At 38.3% G+C, this 17,799-nt stretch overlaps 1 protein-coding gene across 1 annotated transcript; it reads right to left on the bottom strand.

Annotated features, from left to right (window-relative positions):
* Nucleotides 1–1,600: 1,600 nt before the first annotated feature.
* Nucleotides 1,601–15,281, bottom strand: LOC141345799 (teashirt homolog 3-like). The gene is made up of 2 exons (XM_073850721.1): nt 14,846–15,281; nt 1,601–4,542 (listed from the first exon to the last, which is right to left on the bottom strand). The coding sequence occupies exons 1-2, from the start codon at nt 14,883–14,885 to the stop codon at nt 1,601–1,603; spliced, it is 2,982 nt and encodes a 993-aa protein (XP_073706822.1). The 5' UTR covers nt 14,886–15,281.
* Nucleotides 15,282–17,799: the final 2,518 nt, after the last annotated feature.

Here is a 17,799-nt window from a genome sequence, read left to right as displayed (position 1 = left end):
ATCAGCTTGTCATTTGTTTGGTCTGGTTATTACTGTCAATCATAGCAATGACTCGCGCATATTTAGCCGATTTACTCGCGTATTTTTTTAAACTGGCATTTGTCATTCTTGAAACGGTGTACATGGACGTTTGGTCCTCTTAGACAAACAGCACTTTTCTTTGATTGTGAATGGATTATGCAGAGAAAACGAACAAAGTGCGCTCATATTACGGCAGAGTACAGTTGACCGGAAATGACTTAGCTGGCTTGAGTAAACAAGGAAGTAATTCGTGCATATGGTCAATTCTTTGGGGAAAAAAGCCAGAATTGCAAGTTTATATCATAATTCTGAGAAAAAAAGTCAGAATTTGTATCATACCGTTTCTGAGAAAAAAGTTGGAATTGCGACATGTAAACGTGCAACTGCGAGAAATAAAGTCAGATTTGTGAGATCAAAAGTCGCAATTACCTTTTTTTTTAATTCTGTGGCAGAAATGGGCTTCCATACCGATCAGAAACAAGAATGCACTCTTGTACAAAAAAAGTGTTTTTTGGACTCATTTGGATAATAAATAAAAACAACGTCTTTTATTAAATTAATGTCTTATTAGTATATTATGTTAAAAGTATGCTGTTTAAAAAAGTCAAGTATTTGAAAAAAAAAAAGACAAAGAGGCATTGGTTTTTTTTTTTCTAATTGCATTTTTTTTCTATAAAAAGATTACAGAATTTTTATACATTTACATATATAGATGGCATGCCTCGTTCAATGTTTTAACATTCAACAAAATGATGCAAATAAAAAACAGTCTAAACAGTCTGAAATAACAATCTGGCTAGAATAAAAATGAACAGGTGATACAAATATTTGAAGAAAACAAAAACACCTGTAAAAAACCAAGTCAAGGCAATTTATATCAACAAAAATGTTAAAGACTTCAGTATTATATACAGTTCTTTAGTTATATATTTATAAATAAATCAGATTCCTTATGCACAAAGTATTAGCACAGGCAAAATTTGAGCATAACATAACAGTTTATCTATGTACAAATATACATTCTTCTCTCATCAGAACAAAATGTCCTCCAAAAACCTGTTCATCGTAAGCATACAAGAATGTTTGAAACTTTAAGACATTTTTATATCATGTATAATAGATTTCTTATACTGTGTATCTACTTGGTAAAGCTGGTGGTATCCATCTTAACTTTAAAGCCTAGCCTACAAGGCCAGTTGTGTAGGTTAATGCAACAATATATACTGCCCTCCAAAGGCAAAGTGCAGTAACTACGCCAACACTGAAACTGAGAAAAATGCCTTTAAAGTTTTTACGCCAGCTAGTCAAACATGTTGACACTCTTGTTTCTCTGAAACACTCTCGTTTCTTTGGGACAAAATTCAACCAGGAGACTTTGCCACAAGACAAAACAGTTGTCACAAAGTCCATTTTAAGCCTTAACTCAGTTTTGACCAAATGCGTAGTTACTGCGCTTTGCCTTTGGAGGGCAGTATAAGTACCTGTATATAAATCTTTACATTATCATCCTACTGTCTGTTCTCAACTAAATATCCTGGCATACAGTGCTAACTGTATTGTTTTATAAGTTGCTTGTATGTTACAGCGCTGGCACTGGTGGTAATTGCTCCTGACATCCTCTAGCTGGCAGTACAGCAGGAAGCACAGGTTTTATGGCCGGGCTTTTAGAATGCTTTGCAATCCTCTGGTTCAGATCCTTAGATATAAGTTTAGCCAAGTCCTTCATTTTAAACCCAAGGTGTGACTCAAGGTGACAGATGTATGTAGAACGAGCTTGGAACTGTGTTGCACATTCACTACAGTAGAAAACTGGGTGTCCCGAGTCAACGTTCTTTATGAACTTTGTTCTGCCTGTTCGTCTAAGCTGATATTTCACATTGGCCAGCCAGTGGCTGATGGTTGTCATAGATAGACCTGTTATATGTGATATGACCATCCTTTCCTGGGAGCTCAAGTCTGATATCACATACTTTCCATCAGCTGTCTGCCTGAGGCAGGATGCAAACTGAGCCTGCAAAATCAGCAAGTGCTGGGGTTTCCAGTGCGACTGCCTACCTTTACGTTTATGCACCACAGAGGCATCCTCTGCCTCATCTGAAGTGTGAGAACCCTCGATTTCTGCCTGCTCTGGTTTACATGAAAGTGTTGAGGATTTCAAAACTCTAGAGTCTGAGAGATTGCGCAGCATGTCTGATATGTCCAAAAGGGCGTTCTCACGTAAAGGACTCACAGGTGTTACGATTTTTGAACTAGTTGACTCACTCACAAATGCACCAGACACAGAAGAACTCAAAGCTTTGCCTGGCAGAGCGGCAGCTTTGAGACACTGTTCACTTTTGCCTTTGGACAAGTCTATTGGTTGGTCAGAATGCAACTGGCTAAGTTTTGCTGAGTGACCAGATGGACCGGCAAGAGCCGCCCTTTCAGCCATGCTGTTACTCATCCTGAGAAGCATACTCATAGGGTCCTGGACAGGCCTTACCGGTTTGGCAGCTTTACCCAGATGAAGATTCATAACAGACTGAAGGGCACTTAGAGGACTGACAGAGGGTTGTTTTGGCTCAGGCTGGGCTGAGAGTAGACTAGCATCATCATACAGATCTGAATTGGAAGTAGGGCGAGTTCTGAAATCTTGTGTGTGCTGAATTTCCCTTTCATTTGGGTTACCCTCAGAGACATTGCTCATAGTAACCGTGCTGTCATTACTTATTAGTGGTTTCCCGTTAGAATTCAGCAATTTCCGATGTGGGGATCCTTGCCCATTCAAGTCAGGAGTCTTTCCTGTTACTTTCTTTTCCAGTTTGTCCACCTCGTGGACTGTGGTTGAGGAAGCTCTTGGTGGAGTGCTTGGAGGGATCAAATGACTTTTGTCAATGGACTGGCCTTCCTGACTGGGTGATTGTGTTAGAGAAGAAACATAGCCTGAGTTGTTTAGAGCAGGTTTCAGTTGGTTTCGTAACTGATAAGCTGCATGAATGCTCTGGTAACCGCTCCAACTCGGGGCACCCCTCTGTGCTTTGTTGATGGCTGATGTAACTGTATTCTCCAGTGATTTTAGAATATCAAAATCCATTTTAGGACTCTCTTTTAGATCATCTTCCGTTAGGTAATCAGATTTTGATGAAATGCCAAATTTCTGCTTAACTTCATTTGTATTTGCAGGCTCCTTGTCCTTCTGAGAAGTCATTTCTTGTGTCTTGTTCTTGTCCCCGGTTGCTACAGATGGCAGGGACGGTGACTCCAAGATTCCCATGGCTAAGAGAGGGGAAGAACATGGTGTACCTGACTGAGATTTCTCAGACTTACTTTTGGAAGGCTTGTCCGTCTTTTGTAATGTTTGGGTGACTTTAACAAAGTGGCCGGTCAACATCATATGAGCGCTTAACTGCTGCAAAGAGTCGTGTGAAATTCCACACTCCATACATTTGAGATTCTGAGACTTGAACTGTGCACCACGGCTTGTCTTCTGATCTGTCAAGTCATCTTTGTTGGTTTGTTCAGAATACATCTGAAAAATATCAGTTCCATTGGGACTTCTTGTCTGTTCTGTGGCGTGCAAAGATTTTGCAACATCCAGCTCTACTGGAACCCTCTTCCTGAACGAAGACACAATTTTAGCAGCAATTGCTGTTCTTGGCTCTCTCAGAGGAACCTTCTGGTAATGCTTAGTTTTTATCATGTGCACGCTAAGGTCTTGCAGGGATTCAAAAGAGTGTCCACAGTACATGCAGCGTAGGACTTTCTGAGCATCTTCCTTTCCCTCCATTTCCAAAAGAGAGCGCTTGCGTGGCTTGGACCATGACTTGGCATCCTTGCTAGCGCTTTCAAGGTTGTCATCACGGTAGTGGTCTGTTTCATTCATGTGAACAGTGAGATCAAGCAGCGTGTCGTATGATGCACTGCAGCTTTTGCAGTGGAACTTGCTAGCACCGGTAAAGATGGATCCGTAGAGTTTAGTATTTTGGCGGTAGAGCTGGACAGTGGAGAAAATGTTTGGTTCAAGTGCACTAGGTTGTTTCTGAGAAACCTGTTGGAGTGTCTTTGCGATAGCAGACTGATGCCAGTCATAGCTGTTGCGTCCAGGACTGCTGTTGCTGCTACTGGTACCGCTGCTACTAGCCAGCTGTTCGTCTGCATTTAGCTGAGAGGAATTCAAGCTCAAAAAAGACCAGTAGGGATTATTAAGGAAGCTTTTGTAAATAGCCTTCATCTGGTCTAGGCTGTCTGTAATACATACTGACTCCTCAGAACGGTCTTTTAGAAAGTCTGTTGTGGCCTCCTCCTTATTTTTCACCGGGGTGCTGTCTGCATCTGACGTGGGGTCACTAGACTCACTTATGTGAGATTCACTGTCAACATCATGACCTGACAGCTCAGTAGCAGGGGAATCTTGTTCATCCGCTGGGTTATTGAAGTCTTCTCCCACATCACTTTCACCCAGGTGTTTCTTCTTGGTCACTGAGCAATCACTTCCAGTGCCTTCGGTCTGTATGGTCTCCTTAACATTCTCTGAATCATAAGCTAGTGGGGGGAAAAGAGAAGAAAATATTAGATTAACACCACATAAGTTATACTAAATGAAGTAAACATACATAATCATTTAATATGATATTGATATTCTTTTGGAAATTAAAATGAATGGGCCATCCCACAAAAAAATTAAACCACCATGCAGGCAATTCATCCTGGGAAATGAAGTATTCCTCCACCCTGGCCAACAAGAGTCAACGTCTTGTGTTTAAATTTGAATAGCAACTCTGTATCCTGTTATCTGCCTCAATTCAAATGCATATCAATATTAGGAATTGAATTCATTCAGTTCTGAATGGCACATAAGCCAGGGTTTTTGCAGGTCCTTAGAAAGTCTTAAATTTAGTTGTATCAAATTTAAGGCCATAAAAAGTCTTAATTATGATTTCAAGAGGTCCTAAATGTGGGTACAGAAAGACAAGAATTGCAATATGGCTTAATGTGACGATTAAACTTAAAAAGGCTATGATTTTAATGAATATATATATATATATATATATATATATATATATATATAAGCGCTGCATGCTTCAAAGTCGAGTGTTGTGCTTTGTGTATATGGTATTAATTTTATTTGTGCAGGGTTTAAGAAGTCTTAAAATTGAGTTTTAAAATCCTGTCGATACCCTGTAAGCACATAAACAAATAACAGAGGACCAAGAAATAACCTAGAGATTTTAAAGTCAAACAAGCGAAAATCAAAGATTTGTATCTAATTGTTTGCTTCTAAGCATATAATCAGGCCATTTACAAGGGGTTGCACCTGCTGCCATTCGGCCCACCTCTCCACATGTCCACATTTCGACACACCTGTGCACATATGAAGAGACAAATAGATAGAAGGAAAAGGTGGACAGATAGATTGAGAGGTTAAGGGGAATGACATAAGATGGCGGCACATAAGCCACCTGTCACTTTGAATCCCACCTGACGACTGTTCACCTTGGACAGGTGACGTGTTGCGAGAAAGGTGTCTGCTCGAGCACCTCCCGATGACAGATCCAAGGGGACACGGTCGCCCTTCTCTCTGCCAGCTGCCCTCACACCCTCAAAAGAGCCCATCCACCACCGTCCTCCGGGACTGACGATCCCGTCTCCTGACAGCCTGTCCCCTGCTAGTTTGACACTGTCACTCTGACTCCGTAAGTGGAACAAATGCCCCCTTGAAAGCCATACCAACCCCCCTATCTCTGTTCCACTTTATTCCCTCTTGTTCGTGTGCGCATTTGTGATTATGTTGCTCATGTCTAACGGAAAACGCTTGACATGTTAGATGTTTGGAAATACAGCAGGCCTTGAATTACAAGCTAACATAGCGTGATTCAAGTGCATTGTGGCACGCTAACGGCCCCTCTTCCTTTCTCTCTCTTACAAGATCCACCACAGTCTTGACAAGAGTGTTAAAGCACAAATAGCTCTCATTTCAAATGATAATACACAATCTCACAAGCCTGCGCTTCTCTCATTTAGCCTCTCACTGGCTGTCAGCCAAGCGGCCCGCAGGATGGGGGCTCTAAAGGATAACTGGCAGGTGCAGGCCAGTCTTATCCCCTCTGTAGATTTGGATTGTCACTAGGTATCCATTACTTGCCAATCTCCTCTGATCGTGCCCGACAGCCTTGATCAAAAGATGTCATTTGAACGGCCTGATTTGGCATGAACTCCAAAGCTGCTCGAAAAGAGGGTGAACCAGGTGTAACTACAATGACATGATCATTTTCCTGCCCTCTCATATCCCTGAGACAATTATGCTGACACACTGAGGGTCCACAATGGCAAATTGCTTTTTTTCTTGCACAAATGCCAAAGTTTAACAAAGTAAAATATAAAACAGATATCATAACCCTGTGATGAATCAGAATAAGTCAGCTTAGGGGTGGAAAAGTTCAGAAGATACTCTTCAGAACATAAGAAGAAACCATATACTCTCACAAATGTGTATCAAGACCCAGGCAACCCACTAATTTTAACACAATCTTTAACCTTAAATGATTTACAGGGTTCGTACAAATACTGCAAAATTAAGCACTACTTTTTGATTTTCAAGGACTTCAATCACTTATCGAACAATGTCTTACATTTTAAATTCTAAAATAATTTAAATACATAAATTAAAATATACTAATAAAAAATAGTTATGCACATGCAAAGTATTACTATTAAAGTATTACAAAGTATACTACACTTCTACTACAGTAAAGCCACTATTACTTTTGGAATATGTATGTGTACACTTTCTTTTTTTCTTTTGTTTTTTCTAACTGTACTGCATTAATGGTTTGATGTTTTCTAGCGTTTAAGAAAAAAAAAATCTGAATACGATTCATGCTCCGAAGTTTTGATCTAAATCGATTGATTCGCAATCCACACTATGACGTCCCAACCTGAATAAAATAATATGCGATTTGAAGTCCTGATCTGAAACAAATGATTTGCGAACCCGCACCAAAGTCCTGTTTTGAATCAAATGATTCACAATCCGCTTCAAAATTTCGATCTAAATCAAATGAATCACGATCCACGCTCTGAAGTCCCGAACTGAATAAAATAATTTACATTACACAAAGTTCCAATCTAAATAAATGATTTGTGATACACAATTTAGTTCTGATTTGAAACAAATGGTTTAACTGATTCAAAGTAACAAAAAGCTCTGTTACACCCATCACTATGAGCTTTTTATAAGATATGTGCTTATTGACTTATTTCATAGATACATTGTCTTTCAATAATTCAAGTACTTCTTTTTAAGTACCTCTTCAGAAATATTACTATTTTCAAGGGTTTTCCAGGCCTTAAATTTCAAAAAGTCAAATTCAAGCACCTTGCACGAACCCTGGATTTATAATCCATCTCAGGAGGCACCTACCATAACCAATTATTCTCAAAAGCTTGACTGACAGCCTGGGTGATTTATTAAGCTAATAAAATGTGACGTGTGCAATGAGAGCAAAAATCCAGGAGACTTTTTTGATTTACGTAACTATTACATTTGTCTCCATATGATCAGTCATTAATCCCCTCCACTTTACAGACAAAAACAGCGCCAATGATATTTGATTGGAACATCAAGAGCAACCCATAATAACCTGTTTAATGTGCGTGCATAATTGCTTACTCTAAGACTGTACATGATTACACTTAAAAGTAGGCATATTTTGTTAATCTCATCTAATGTGATCCTCTAGATGATCCTTCAGATCATCCAAGTTGCTCATCTTGACGTCACTGCATTTAATGCCATACGCAGTTCTTGTTAGGTAAGTCTGCGATAATACCCAATGAGATGATTGCTCAACTCAAACAAAGCTTTCTGTCCATAAATACTGTAGCTTTTTATCCTCAGAACTCACATGACTCACTCGCAACCTCATAGTGAGATACAGATTGAGGCTAACTGCGAGAATTGTTCTTGCTTGAGGCCATGCTAATGTGCAACACATGACACTTTGATCAAAATAAAGCAGCGTTCAGGCAACACGTCAAGATGCCCCTGTGCCAAAAATAGCGTGTTCTTTGCTGCAAATGAAGCAAAGGTAATGTGTGAATTTTTTAGTCAATCAAAGTGGGCAGTCAAAAAACAGGGGTGCGTAATGTTGTCCTGGGTCTTGCCCTTATGCTGATGATACACTGGGCAACTTTTTGAGCAATGTTGCTGGGCAACTTTGGCAAATGTTGCCGTAAACAGGCAGCCAGGTGTGATACAGCGCCCACAACAGATCTAAATTTTCCAGATAGGAATGTTTTACCCATTCTCAATGAGAAAGTGCCCAAGTGCCCGATAAAATTGCTCAAAAAGTTGCCCAGTGTATCATCAGCATTACTGTAGTGTTTCTCTTTCTCTGCTGGAGAAACTTAAAACTGACCATTTACAGTAAATGCGGGAAGGCAAACAGTCTCTGCTGACTGGAATTCCACCGACCACAAACGTCCTTTCAGGGAGAGATATCTCTAATTATCACTCTGTGTGCCTTTGATTCCTTTTCCCCCTTGACAACAGTGTGTCTGATGTGCCTCAGCTGCCAAGAGTGATTGGCAACAATTCTATGTGTATCTAAGCCAGCAGCTGCTGAGATGATGGCCCGGCATCAAAGAACTCAGTGAGATGGATGGCACTCATAATTCTACTCTGCAGGGACAAGGTGGGGGAGGTTGGGGGCAAAAACCAACATCAAAAAAAAAAAAAAAAAAAAAACCCAGACTGTCACCCACCCACCCCCAACCTTTCAAGCAAGGATTTGTCCCCGAGTTACCCTCCCTTAATAAGCTTCCGATAACTAGGAATTGAGTTCACCGAGAATACTGGAAGGCTTCGTTGGGAACGCAATACCGAACTCCCAATCTTATCCGGCAATGACCACCCGGTGGACAGCTGGTGTCTCGTAACAAACACAGAGAGAAAGCAAAGCTATCCATCATAGAGAGGACATCTAAGACCCTGTGCTCTGTCTATGCCTCTCTAACTCTCAGGTTACAGGCTTACACAGCCGTCCAAATAATATTCACTGTGATAAATGGTCCTCTAAGCCGCCTACCTCTCATTAATCTCTTTCTTTAAAGGAGCATCCATCATGGAGCAGGGCTAGAGCTCTGGGAGAGAACGCTAGAGTTCATTTACAGGCCAGCTGAGCTTGAGTGATGCATGTCATTTTAAGCTCGGACGGGAATGCGCAGACGTGAACACGTACAAATGTTGTCCACATACGTGAATACCCACACACGAAGGTGCGTGCAACACAAAGTCAGTGATTGACGGATGACTGACTGAATTAAAACGCGGTTTGGTAGGAGAAAATTTCGAAACGTGTAATACAAGACTTTCCAACCTTTTGCTGAAGTCGAAATTATCACGCATTAAGTTAAATTAGAACTCATTTGTTGTTTCACTTGCTCAACACGTAATATATCTCAGTCTGTCATCGGCTGAGGTCTCTACCCAAACAGGGCTTTCAATGACTTAATGACTTAACAGCTTAACTCAGCAGTGCGACAATTTATTAAATCTTCTTGCCTGTGTCACTTTCTCTCACTCTAATGACAAACCCTACACAGCACCGCCTCCGTTTTCTACATTTGACCTGTATCTCTGACTTCCCAACTTTCTCCCCAGCCTTTTCGGTGTAATTCTCAACAATATTTCTTCTCTTTCTTCCCTCCCTCGGCGTCTCGGAAAGCCTGCGTGATAGATGACATGTGTCAGGATGCCAGAAGTAAAGGGTGGCAGCGTGATTAACGGCTCTGTTGAAAGGGTAATTGACGGTTTGGCATTGTGCTGATCTTCTCCACCAGGGTTTGGTTTCTGGACCCCTGAGGACCAGACTGACTCATTTTTCTAAAATGGACCGCAAGCTAAAAGCCACCTCCCATGAGAAAAAGAGATGGATTCTTGTCTTCTTAACAGAAGATTGATGTCTTCATTGTCAACACAGCAAAGTAACATTCATATAAGTTTACAACCACAATAGAGTGCTTGTTCAAATGAGACTTTGGACAGTAGGTCAATGTGAATATGGGGGGCATATAGTGAAAAAATGAGCTATACAACTGTCCTGGTGTCACAATTAAGAAAACATCTCATTAAAAACTATTGTGATGTATTGTAATATTATTTATCTGAAAATTACAATATTTAAAAAAAACCTATCTGTTAAACAGTTTTAAATAATGATGTCAGTCTTTCACAACTTTGTGTCAAGGTCTCTAAAATTCTCATAATTTTATAGCGCGTTAACGCAGACGACTAATTTTTCCAGTTTAACAGCATTAAAAATATTTAACACAGGGGTAGGGCTAGGGTTGGCCACCCAACTCACAACTGCTGCTTCGGGTTTTTTTTTTCTTGACAAGAAGTGTGTTTATTTAGCCGCAGAATGTCTTTACGACCACATCAGATGGGAGACCTCTCATTTCGTATTAATTCATAAAAAAAAAAAAATGTGATTAATTAGTTTATTTTATTTTATTGATTATTAGGTGGGAGTAATTGTGATTAATCATGATTAATTTCAATGTTAGGTTGGATTAATCATGATTTTTTTTATTGATTGTTAGGCAGGATTAATCACAATTAATCATGATTAATTTCAGAAAAAAAAGTGCGATTAATTAGTGTTTTGTTTCGATTGCTAGGTGAGATTAATCACAATTCATTTATTTTTTTTTGCTATTTGTTCTTTTTTAATCTATTAGGTGGGATTTTATCAAGGTTAATCGCAATTAATTTCAGAAAAATGTGCGATTCTTTTTTTTATCGATTGTTATGTGGGAATAATCACAATTCATTTCAGAAAAATGTGGGATTAATTAGTACTTTTTTAATTGAATGACAGCACTATTAATTTTTTACATGTAAAAAAAAAATACATGTTTTAAACTCGATTTTTTCCTTTTTCTTTATCAGGGTCACCTCAAACCACTGACTAGTAAACAACATCATCTAGTAGTCTACTAATAGTACTTCAAACTGAAAACTAAATAATTTTAGGGGAAAAAAATAAACAAATGTTAAAAATATACTGTCTTTATGTTGTTTCTACATTCATTTGAAGATTAAATGTGACCCTGGACCACAAAACCAGTCTTAAGTCGCTGGGGTATATTTGTAGCAATAGCCAATAATACATTGCATGGGTCAAAATTTTTTATTTTTCTTTTATGCCAAAAATCATTAGGAAATTAAGTAAAGATCATGTTCCATGATGATTTTTTGTAAAATTCCTACTGTAAATATATCAAAATGTAATTTTTGATTTGTAAAATGCATTGTTAAGAACCTAATTTGGAGAACTTTAAAGGTGATTTTCTCAGATTCCTGATTTTCAAATAGATGTATCTCGGTCAAATATTGTTCTATCCTAACAAACTATGCATCAATAGAAAGCTTATTTATTTAGCTTTCATATGATGTATAAATCTCAGTTTTGTAAAATTTTACCTTATGACTGGTTTTGTGGTCCAGTGTCACAAATGTGAAATTATAACAATATAAAAGTATATTTAAAACTTTGTTAGGTGGGATTAATCACCATTAATTTCAGAAAAAAATATATGCTTAAGTAGTTATTTTTTTAATCAGTTGTTAGGTGGGATTAATCATAATTAATCGTGATTCATTTTAGAAAAAAAAAGTGCGATTAATTCGTTTTTTTATTGATTGACAGAACTTTTTAAATGTTTTTTTTTTTTTAAATCCAGTTTTAAACTAGATTTTTCCCCATTTCTTTATCATGGACACCTACCTAAAAGATACCTACATCTACTAGTCAGCTATGACTTTCAATGTTTGATTTGGCTATGATCCTTTTAAACTGAAAAATTTTAACCAATTTAAGGATTAAACTGAATATTCACAAAGCATCATCAAGACTAAAGCATCAATACCAGTTCTCATCACATCTGTGTGCATGTGTGAGATGTGTACGCAGGAATGTGTATGATTACTTTAATCTTTTGTCTCAGCCGCCGTGTAAATCAATGGGGTTCTAGCAGTTTTGAAGCTGTTGGCAGTGATTACAGGCATGCCTGGCTGGAGAGGTATGTTGACACTGGTTGGGATTAGGGAATGGTGGGCCTCTATGGTTTCCTGGCCTTTCATCACCGCCACCATCAAGCCCAGCTCCTGCGTCACATCTACGCATGACTGATGGCCGCTTGTCCGGATGACCTGCCTCGCACCTTAGATCTGACAGCGACTGATTTTACCCTTAGAAAGCGGGAGAAGGCAGGGCCTGGAGTCGCGCCCAAAAGAGCCTGAGAACCGAGAAGCTTTTTGGCCAGGGTGGCCCGTGGGATTTGCGGAGGCGTGTCCGATTAACTCACATTATCAACCCACACTCAGACGGAGAGAGATCTAACGAACAGAGTTGAGGCAAAGTACAACTCTCGAAATAGATTTGATGTCTAATCTGTCGTTCCAAATGTGGCTCAAAGACAGATGAAAACATTCATTTTAAGAACGTCTGTAGGTGTTTCCACATATTTAACTTCTCATAACAGTTCAGAATCATCTAGAATCCAGACTGGCACCAAAAAGCTCATTTGTCACATAAAGGTGCTAAATTGGGTTACAGCATTAGGAAAGGCCAGCAGGAGCGGCTAATATCAAGTTGATTACATCAAGGGAGCACAAACCTAATATGACTTGGTGACAGACGCATAGCTTGTCAACTCCAATCATTACACCTGTCAGGAATCCATCAAGTTTACAGCTAATTAGATGTGCTCAAATTAAGCAAAGCTATTTTTTAAACCTAGACTGCACATCTCTCATTAAGACTTCACCTACAAGATTGCTATTGAGTGCTACATCACCTACAGAGAAAACGATGCATCAGAATCAATAAGTTACAAGTAGCAGTCCTGCTTCCAGGGGCTCAGTTTGTGTTCATACCTGTAAACCATAAACTCGCACTTGTAAACCACACGGTCACCACTCTGCGAAGCGGCCATGAGTGAAGTTTGGAGGAGCATACTGATGAAATAAAAGCCCAGGCAAGCTTATGGGAAAAAGAAGGAGAGCACTCACATGGCCTTGCTCTGATTGACCATTAAAGCCTTTGATGGATGAGGCTGTCACAAGGATAACAATTAAATCCAACATGAGACAAAGCTGTTCTGACAGGCCAGTCTAACAGAGCAAGCCATACCCCTCCATTAAACTCCACATCATCTCTGCCTCAAACACACACACACACACACACACACACACACACACACACACACACACACACAAACAGTGAAGGCTATATAATAATGGCTTTGTATCTCTGTTTCAAAGCGCTCTGCTATAAATATAAAAATGCCCTACAACTCCTCCTCTTTTAAATAATAGGATAGGATCTATTCTATAAAGCAGACAGATAATGTTTTAGTTGACATTAAGGCAGTTTCGGTGCTTCCCATCTCTTTGGAGAAGTTAAAAGAGTCGAAAATGATTACGTGTATCCCATCTATGTATGTGTAAATGATGCATAAAGACATGAGGTCTGAGCTGATAAAAAAGGACACATTAAAAAAATGTTTGCTAATGGTTTCACACGGTTTTGAAAATGTTCATACCCTGAATATAATGTACATAATTATTACACTGCAAAAAAGGCTTATCTTACTTAGTATTTTTGTCTCGTTTCTAGTCAACATATCTAAAAAATGTTAAATTAAGATGCATTTACTAGATAAGGAATATGACATAAGATATTTAGTCTTGTTTCCAAGGGGAAAAAAATAAATTAAGTACAGTTTGCTTAAAATAAGTACAATTATCAGCCAGTGGGGTAGGTAAAATACTCTTGTTTTAAGAATATTTACCCTAATGACAGATAATTTTAGTTATTTCCTTAAGTGCATTTAGCTTAAGTCATCTAGTCACCATCTAGTAAATGCATCTTAATTTAATAATTTTTAGATATTTTGACTAGAAACAAGATAAAAATACTAAGGTACGCCATTTTTTGCAGTGCATTTTAAAAAGTAAACATGCTTTTAAATGTAATATATATGCTACATTTTTTATTTTTTTATTGTAATTAAATTTTATACTTACTATTTTATTATGCATTCGAGTTACAAATGTGACGTTTTATTTGGGTTAATCTATTGTCCCGTAAAAACTACAAGCTTTTGCATAAAGAATATACAAAACAACAACTTAGTGACCTTGATATATAGATGAGGGTCTAAATGGGTCCTTTCTAGTTTATGGTTTTCTTGTCACATGACAACAAAATGGCTTCCTAGCTGTCTGTTATGCCAAAGTTAGTCTAATATTAATACTTTAAACAAAACCGATTTGCACCTTTAAATAAATAAATAAAAATACAGGAAGAAAAAAATAATATCAAAACATGACTATGTCAAGTTACTACTTATAACAAGACCTCATTGTTAACGAATTTACCCCTTTTTAAGATATTTTTACTTTTTTGTTTTTCTTTCTTGTCTTTTCTTATTACAATACCCAGAGAGTTACACCCCTTAATCAATTCTGGACTGTCTTGAAGCCACATAAATTCCATCAAAATGACTTTTAATTAAATATTAAAAGCACGGTCGTTATTCAATAGCTGCATTCAAGTATCTTCGTATGAACTGAATTGGACTGAAAGAAAAGTATCAAGTAACATGACAAAAAGTATGACTGAAATTAGAACGAGTTTTACGCGAAAATACAAATCCACGCAGTTAAACGCGATAGTTTGTAAATACAAGGTAATATAAACCAACTATACACAACGGTTTAAAACGAAAACACTCAAGAGAGCATCTTAATAAACCAGTTCAGATAAACTTAACGTACCTGCCGCTCGTTTCGGCGCCTGCTGTTTTCTCCTCGGCATACTTGAGCGCAGATTGTGTGACAGAATACGCAACCTGAAACGATATTCAACAATATATGCTCCCAACCAGACGTGTCACCATTTAACAACAGCACAGCGCAGTCACAAAAGCTACGCCACTTCGCATTAGGCATAGGAGAACGCCAGGTGCTCCGTGTTCAGCGGTAGTCTTTGTTTAAAGCCCGTCTGCTGGAGTGATGAGGAAAACTGCACGGCAGGACAGTAACGCCTAGCCGCTCGCTACGAGTTTGTCACGTCACTCAAAAGTCCGCGGCAACTGATTCCCCTCAGAAAGTAAGGGGGCGTTCACACGTCTGGCGGTGTTCAAAAGAGCTAGATATAACGCAACGGAATGGCACTTAACGTGGTCGAAATTATAAGGTAATAGAAGTTACACGCCGTTTATAACTCGACAACGCAAGACGGTGAAACATAAGGAAGACGCGACGCGACGCGACGCAGCATTCAAAGACATTATGTGGATTTATAAAAAACAATTAAACAATAGCAGACGGAACGCGTCCTGTGCTCCTATCGGTCACTCCCACGCACATATAATGCCCAAAATGCAGTCTAGGTAGTCAGCTCGTAAGGTTTTGAGACACTGCCAATATGTCACTTAAGAGCGCATTAACAAGACCGCTTACACTGTCAGGAAGGAAGGATGTAACTTAACCCTTTAATAGGCACACCCAGAAAAAAACAATAGAGTTTTTTGGGACAATAACAAACAACCTATAACGTTAGTGGTTTTTAAGCATATGTGACCGTGGACTACAAAATCAGTCATAAGGGTCAATCTGAAAGCTGAATAAATAAGATTTATCTTTGGCCAGATTTGAAAATCTGGAATCTGATGGTGCAAACAAATCAAAATACTGAGAAAATCGCCTTTAAAGTTGTCGAAATTACGTTCTTAGCCATGCATATTACTAATCAAAAATTAAGTTTATATATATTTACGTAGGAAATGTACAAAACAATTTCATCGAACGTGATCTTTAGTTAATATCTTAATGATAATCATTTTGCCCCATACAATGTGTTTTTGACTATTGCTACTATACCTGTGCTACTTTTTAGACTAGTTTTGTGGTCCTGGGTCACATAATCAAATGGTTGATAGGTCCATTAATGGTTATGCATTGACTTGAATCATTTATATCAAAATAAGACTCTTTTTTTTAATCATCATTACACTGTGAATAAACTGTTACTCGCAAATTGAAACCACTGCAATCAAAAATATGTAATGGATAGACTAATTGATTGATATGTTAACAAAACTTGCTTGAATAAAAACCAGTTGAGGTTGAAAGTTTACACAGACCTTACAGAATCTGCAAAATGTTAATTATTTTAGCAAAATAAGAGGGATCATACAAAATGCATGTTATTTTTTATGTACTGACCTGAATAAGATAATTCACATAAAAGATGTTGACAAATAGTCCACAATGAAAAAAATGGTTGAATTTATAAAAATGACTCCTTTCAAATATTTACATATACGCTTGATTCTTAATACTGTGTTGTTACCTGAACGATCCACATCTGCTTTTTTGTTTATTGATAGTTGTTCATGAGTCCCCTGTTTGTCCTAAACAGTTAAGATGCCCACTGTTCTTCAGAAAAATCCTTTAGGTCCCACAAATTCTTGCATTAAGAGCCAGGGGGTGAAAACTTTTTGAATTTTAAGATCAGGGTGAATTTAACTTGTTTTGTCTTCTTGGAAACATGTAAGTATCTTCTGTAGCTTCTGAAGGTTAGAACTATATGAAAAAAATATGATATTTAGGCAAAATGTACACATCTTCATTCTGGTCAAAAGTTTTCACCCCCCGGCTCTTAATGCATTGTGTTTTCCTTCTGAAGCATCAGTGAACGTTTGAACCTTCTGTAATGGTTGCATATGAGTCTCTCAGTTGTCCTCCGTGTGAAAAGATGGATCTCAAAATCATACAGTCATTTCTAGAAAGGGTTCAAATACACAAAAATGCTGAAAAACCAAAGAATTTGTGAGATCTGAAGGATTTTTCCATCACACATTTCTTTCAGTGATTTTCAGTGAGTTTCAATGCGTAACAGACTTATTTGCAGAAATCAAACAATAAACAACAAAATAGCATTTGCTACAGGAATTAAAAAAGTGCATTTATTTCTCAATGTTTTGCTAAGCCACTTAATGTGAAATTCCACTGAAAACCTAATATAAAAAGTTTGTTGTGCATGTCTCTGTTGTATTTCCTGCGAACCGTCTCTTGGGTAATCAAAACTGCATGGCCAAAACAAGCTTGCCCCGAGGACTTTCTTTTACAAATCAGCACTGTCTGAGGATGTCTTTTTAAGTACTGTAAAGTCATTCAGATGTGGGGTCAGAGTTCTGACCGTGCCATTAAAACGCAGGCAGAGACATAGTGCTCTCATTTAACTGCTCGGCTGCATCATATATCATCCCACTGCCACAGAGCTGCATTAGAGAGGATCTTTGATTTTTACTTTTAGAGCAACATAAATCAAATGCAAGGCAAGGTCTGCCAGTGACATCCTTGTATTGGTCCTCACTGAATGGGATGGAGAGGGTTTCTTGATTGAGGTCAGGAGCAAACGGATATGTTGTACTAAACAACACTGTTGCAAAGGAGCAAAAGAAAATACCGTATAGTCAATTGAAATGGGTTCGTTTTCATGATGGTTGTTGTAGATTTTAAAATCAGCAAGTGTTTTTTCTTTGCCCACAGTTTAGCACTTTAAAATACTAAAAAGGCCAGAACTAGTCGAACATGTCTTCTCTGCTTTTGTGCTTGTGCAACGATGTCAGAGTAAACATTAAGGAAGCAACTGTCTCATTACCCAGACCGCTTTGGTCTTCCTCACCTCAGAGCAATCTTGTCAAGCAGCATCTGAAACTAGA

This window comes from Garra rufa, chromosome 11 (genome assembly GCF_049309525.1).
Source record: "Garra rufa chromosome 11, GarRuf1.0, whole genome shotgun sequence".
In the NCBI taxonomy this organism is placed as follows: Eukaryota; Metazoa; Chordata; class Actinopteri; order Cypriniformes; family Cyprinidae; genus Garra; species Garra rufa.
The sequence above is the reverse complement of the archived record's forward strand: the minus strand, read 5'-3'. Positions and strand labels throughout refer to the sequence as shown.

Excerpts from the sequence above, each read along its gene's own strand:
- LOC141345799 (XM_073850721.1), bottom strand. The coding sequence starts at position 14,885 with ATGCCGAGGAGAAAACAGCAGGCGCCGAAACGAGCGGCAG. Across the intron at positions 4,543-14,845 it reads GGCGCCGAAACGAGCGGCAG|CTTATGATTCAGAGAATGTT; the intron begins GTACGTTAAGTT and ends TCCCCCCACTAG.